Here is a 6,000-nt window from a genome sequence, read left to right on the forward strand (position 1 = left end):
TTCCCCAGCCTGCTCAGTTCCCTAGGGCCCTGGGAGCTTCTCGTCCACTCCACACGTAGGGTGACACACCTCTCTGGTCTGCTGGTCTTTTCACCCTCTTCCTGGCTCCTGACAGCTTTTCCAAATCTCCATTCAAGAAAAGTTCTTCAAAACCCTTTCCTGTCCCGTTTCTATCAAAGGGTCAGCACCAACAGTGTTCACTGCACGCTGGGCCTTCTACCTTCCAAGAATTCCCTTTTTCTCATTTAACCCTCACTGCCACTTTCTGCATTCCAAAGAAAGGGGTAGTATGGGACTGTACGCTCCAGGAACCACCCCAAGGCCACACAGCTGTAAGGGACATCTGTAACAGGCCAGTAGCCCTAGTCCCCTCTCAGCCGCTGAGGGTCAGCAGCTAGCCTCTCCGTGCTTCCTTCATGGGCCTCCCTGGGCTCCAGGCACAGCTGCTCCCACTCCTGAATAGTGCATTTTTGCTTTGTTAGTCTTGCTCCCGTTGCACCTTTGTGTGTGTGTGTGTGTGTGTGGCACAAGCAGAGTGAGCTGAGTCCTGCTGACGAGGCCCAACCCTGCTGCTGCTCAGCTGCTAATCACCTGTGCAGGTTCTTGGTGCATAGCCCAGGCATCCTGTGCAAGCAAGCCTTTTTGGGAAGGTCCACCTCTGACAGAGAAGGTGTGTGCAGTGAAAAGGTCGCCTGGAGCTTGGCACCGGCTCTGCTAGAGGAGCTTGGGTCTTCCTGGGCAGCACACCCGTCATCCCCCATAAGGTGTATGGGTGAATTAACCAACATAGAAAAATCGGAAGTGAAAATGTAGTATGTGTGAGATCTTAGAGGAACCTTTGCATTAATCAAAAGTGAAAGCTCAGAGTGCCGCACCCTGGACTGTTGTGTGTATTGAGGCTTGCGGGTGGGAGGAGCGGGGGAGGTGGCAGTTCCCAAGTCCTGTTTAGTCAGATGTGTTACGTCCCCTTGAATTCTGTTTTCTTAAGGAAAGGAGGTTAGGATGCCTTTGTTGCATAGTTTGCAGGATTTTGCTTTTAATGGTCCCTCTGTTGAACCTGCTGTAGGTGGAAAGTGAGACCAACGTCCTTCAAGACGGCTCCCTCATTGACCTGTGCGGAGCCACACTTCTCTGGAGAACCGCTGATGGCCTTTTTCACACTCCGACTCAGAAACACATTGAAGCCCTCCGGCAGGAGATCAATGCAGCCCGACCCCAGTGTCCTGTGGGTCTCAACACCCTGGCCTTCCCCAGCATCAATCGGAAGGAGGTGGTGGAGGAGAAGCAGCCCTGGGCGTACCTGAGCTGTGGCCATGTGCATGGCTACCACAACTGGGGCCATCGGAGTGACAGAGAGCCCAATGAGAGGGAGTGTCCCATGTGCAGGACTGTGGGCCCCTACGTCCCCCTCTGGCTGGGCTGTGAGGCAGGATTTTATGTTGATGCTGGACCCCCAACTCACGCCTTCACCCCCTGTGGACACGTGTGTTCAGAGAAGTCTGCAAAGTACTGGTCTCAGATCCCGCTGCCTCATGGGACCCACGCATTTCATGCCGCCTGCCCGTTCTGTGCCACACAGCTGGTTGGCGAACAGAACTGCATCAAATTGATTTTCCAGGGTCCAGTGGACTGACACCCTGGACAGCCACTACATGTTATTAACAAGTTACTGTGAAGATTTTGCCACTAACTCTAGATTCTATCTTTTTGTAATGCTCTTTGTTAAGGGAAAGGCAGACGGGGTTGGGGAAAAAAGGGGGGTTCTGGTTATGAAACACGGCAGAAATTGACAGATAGCACTGTGTTTTGCATGCTTGGAACAGCAGCAGCATCATTGAGGTCTGCCTGATTAAACCTTAATACCTGCGTAATAATTGGATTTCAACTACCACGGTTTTATTTTTAACTTTGAGTGTTTAACCAAGTTTTTTTTGTTGTTTTTGGGTTTTTGCTTTGTAAACTTAGACAAGGTTTTACATCCTTTTTTACAAGTGCAGAGGAAGCTTATTCAGCAGATGTCCTGCAGTGTTGCAAGACACAGGTGTCACCTACAAGATGTTCAGTGGCTGGGACTACTTGAAAGTGGCCAGAATCGGACCCAATATCAGGGCCTGCTGTTGGCTTCCCAGAAGCTCCAAGGGAACAGGAAGCATAGGCAAGGCAAGGCAAGGCACTTGTTTTCAAACCTACAGCTTTGTTTCTCATTTATTTTCTGACTTTGGGCAGAAGAGAATATCCGTATGTTAACTTTATTTTAACCTGAGCAGAATTTATTTACACATTCATTCATCAGATACATAGCATATCAAACAAAGCCTTTCCTGGAAGCTTTTAATCTGCCCCCTTATTTTTGCTTAATATGGGCTGTCTCTCATCTTCATCTTAACATTTCAAAAACTGATTGATTGGTTAATTAAAATCTAGCAGCTTTTCGAAATTGACGCGCTGAGGGTGGCAGCAGGAGTCAGGAGCCACGCAAGGCTGTGGCATCTGTGAGGCTCTGTGGGCGTGTCCTGAGTCCGCTAATACCAGCCTCATCTGCATACCAAATTGCTTAAGACCCAAGAGAGATTTGAAATATGCTTTTACTTCTAAAGCCACTTGTTGACACTTCATGGTATGGCTTCCTCTCTCCTCCTCTTCCTTGTCCTTTCTTAGAAAGCTAAATTTTGTGAGCCCCAAAGCAACAAAAGACAGTGGAAGTGTCCTTTTTTCACTGCCTTTCCACCATCGGTTCCCTTCCCTTTGAGGTGAAGCAGCCCCATACGTTTTGAAAATGTTTGCAAATCAAACCAAGTTTAAATGTGACCACTAGATGCACAGGGCACCAAGGGTATGTCTGTGATCATTTGAAATTCCTGATTTTGAGAGAGCTAGTGAGTGGTCACTGAGAAATAATTAAATCAGAATTTCATGAGTTGGGCTAGCCCTCTGTTAGTTTCACTTTGTGTTGATTAATAATTCCTGAATGTTCATTTTCTGGGTTTGGTGCCAGGATTGATGTGGTTCAGAGTGTAGATACTCCGTCGGTCTTAGCTACGTTCCACCATTCCCAGGGAGAAAGTCTTCAGTTAAGCTAACATCTGTTTAAATGGACCGTCAACGGACTTGAGCTGCTTGGTTTATTGTTAGTAAATATGTATAATTTATGTTAATCTGATATACCATGTCCATACTTGAATTGGTTTTTCCATATTTTGCCTTTTTACAGATATTTCCCCTATTTTCAGCAAAGTAAACCTATTTGAATACCTTTTCTTAAAAACAAAAAGGAACATTATTCTCTAATGCTGCTGCCTCCCTGGACCAAGTATGCTGGGTTTATCTGTCGGTTTTAAAATAGCTTTATTTTTCCAGGGAGACCATTGTGTAGAAAGAGGTATTTTTTTTAATTATATTTATGATGTGGAAATCCAACAACAATCTTCTTTCTATTAGTTTCCTCTGTTCTACATAGAAAGGCAAAAAAGAAAGATCTGATGCAGCAGAGCTTCAAGCACTGGCTTTCCGAGAAGGATAAAGGGTACCTCCTTCCCTCCCCTTTTTATATGGGCAGTTTGACAGTTCTTGATTCCTAGTAGTATCCTCTAAGGTGAAGGGTCTTAACCCAGAAAAGTTTAATTTCACCCATCCAAAAAAAAAAAATACTTCTCGAGGACATTCCACTCTGATACCAGACTCCTCTGTGTCAAGACGTCTGCTTGTTTTGCACATGATGCATGCGCCTAAACAAGGGAAGAGTCGGACCTCTGAATCCAAGACTGCAGACTCAGCCACTAGCTCTCCAGGGGCAGTAGCCACCTTTATCATTTCCTTGGGTTGCCAGGTGAGGAACACAGCCATGTCACCTGCAAAGGAAGCCGTGCGGACTTGGACAACTTGTGATAAGTCCTCACTTTCTGCTGAGGGAAGGGTTTTCAAGAATAAAGAACCCATGTAGAGTGTGATACAGTTGAGAAAAGGAAACCTCCCCAAGGTCGCTTCTGTTTGCATGTTGACTCGCCATCACATTTAAAAGGATGAATCCTAATCCCCACCCACCCACGTGAACATAAGGACATCACCCACCGCTCTCCCTGGTCTCGGCCTGACCAGTTGTCTTTTTCAAGTAGGTTTCCAGAAGTATAGACCCAGTTACATGCTTCCATAGATAATAGCTTTTTCCATTCTTTGTGACATTTCATTACAAAAAAAAAAAAAAAAGATTCAGAGAGAATGGGAGACAGCTCTGAGTATTTTTCTAGTGTTTTGTTATTATTGATCCGTGTGCTGGGCCACGCACACTGCAGCTCTCCACATTTCCCTGATTTCCTTCAGCTTTCTGCAGAAAGGGCTACAGTTCACACTGCAGAGGAAGTAGTACGCTTTCTGGGTCTCACACACACGCACACACACACTTCTGTGGCCCAAAAGAAGTAAAATCTTTTAATATAAATAGAGAGCATATTTATATCATTCCTCAATAGTTAATTATAGTGTTTGGTACCTTTGTGCCTCAGGGAAGCCACGTGATGTAACTGGTTGTAGACTTTCAGGGCTAGGGTGCAGAGAAAGGAGAAAGCCATTGGAAAAAGCGATGGGCTCCACTAAGGAGACCAATTACTCTAGTGCAGAAGCATGCCAGGACTGGCATAAATGTGATTGGAGTAGAATTTGTTTCCCAGTACTAGTAGGGAGATTACTTAAGTTATTACATATACTGTATTAGGAGAGTTGGGAACTCTTCATAAATAATCGATGCCTCTCTTGCTTACCAGTCTCTGTTCTTGGGAGCTCAGTATTGATATTCGAACACTTTTAAGAGTTTAGGGAACACGTTTTCTACTTAAGTGTACTAAAGTTGTTCTGTGGTTTCACTCAGCTTCTTTCCTCCTCCAGAGCTGTTCTGGTCTTTGGATGTGCGCGAGAGGTGGCTGAGCATGCCGCCGTCGGTGCTGTCTGCATGCAGTCTCGCCTCTCACAGTGGGCATGCAGACAGACAGCCCCGAGGACCTGGATTTCCAGCCACATCTGCTTCTGTTCCCTTGGCTGTCGGTCTCACTGCCCAGGGTTCTGCCCTTTGGACTAAGGGTCTGGAGCTCCCGCCGTGGTGCTGAGCACAGGACGCAGCTCCGCTCATCGCGTTAGTACTCAAGGCCAGGGAGATAACTTGGGGATAGTTTTAGGAGATGCTAAGCACTGCGGAAGAGGGAAACCAGCATTCCGTCTTGTCTTTTTGATAATATGTCCTCACAAGTGTCTGCCCCCATGACTCCCTAGTGGACAGGAGGGAAAAACAAATATATTTTCCAATTCAGCTTAACTTTCTAAAAAGAAATCCGTGTGCTGAAAGGGATGTTCTGTCTTTTAAGCTGAGATCACAGATTGCTTCTCTGTATCAAATAACCTAGAAGTTAGGGGGCTGGTCATATTTACCATGTATAGTGTTACAAGCAGTTAAATTTTATGGCTATATTTGTAAAATCTGTTCTTTTGTATTTCATGTCCAATTGAAAATTTTATTTCTTCACTGTTGTACTTGTGGAAATACAAGCCATTTTACAGGGAAAAAGTCTTCAAAAGCTATTAAACAAATCTCCCATGTTTGTAAGTCGTCCGCGACTCTGTTGTTAGCACCGGCTTCATCGGGACATTCAGTAGGACTTGGATACAAATGTAGACTTGATTTGTGCATTTCCTAACTTCCACACAAATCCCACGCAGACGGGTTGACTGTTGTTTTATACTCTGCACACGCAAACTTAAATCTGTGTTCTGAAAAATTCCCCAATTTTTTATTAAACTCCATTGGTGCTCATACTACAATCTCTTGTGACATTTTATCACTGTCAAATAAATGTAACTTGTAGGAGACTTTAACCTGGCATGGAGAATTAATGGATTTTTTTTCATGATCATTATAATTGTGTTACTCCTTTTGTGGTAGCCTTAATTCCTTTTTAATAGCGAAAGGATGGTGTATAGGCCTTCAAGTCTTAAGCTAGTGTGTCTGCCATAGGC

General features: G+C 45.1%; 1 protein-coding gene across 5 annotated transcripts in view; it reads left to right on the plus strand.

Moving 5' to 3' along the window:
* The window catches only part of Peli2 (pellino E3 ubiquitin protein ligase family member 2), a 141,135-nt gene extending 135,550 nt beyond the window's left edge, over window positions 1-5,585 (plus strand). For all 5 annotated transcript variants that reach the window (XM_050162402.1, XM_050162404.1, XM_050162400.1 and 2 more), the window contains one exon: window positions 1,067-5,585. In XM_050162402.1, the coding sequence (XP_050018359.1) occupies window positions 1,067-1,633 (567 nt within the window). In that variant the 3' untranslated portion in view covers window positions 1,634-5,585. The remainder of the gene's footprint in view (window positions 1-1,066) is intronic.
* The last annotated feature ends 415 nt before the right edge of the window (window positions 5,586-6,000 follow it).

Source organism: Alexandromys fortis, unplaced genomic scaffold, assembly GCF_014885135.2.
Source record: "Alexandromys fortis isolate MF-2015 unplaced genomic scaffold, M_Fortis_MF-2015_v1.1 scaffold_130, whole genome shotgun sequence".
Lineage (NCBI taxonomy): Eukaryota > Metazoa > Chordata > Mammalia > Rodentia > Cricetidae > Alexandromys > Alexandromys fortis.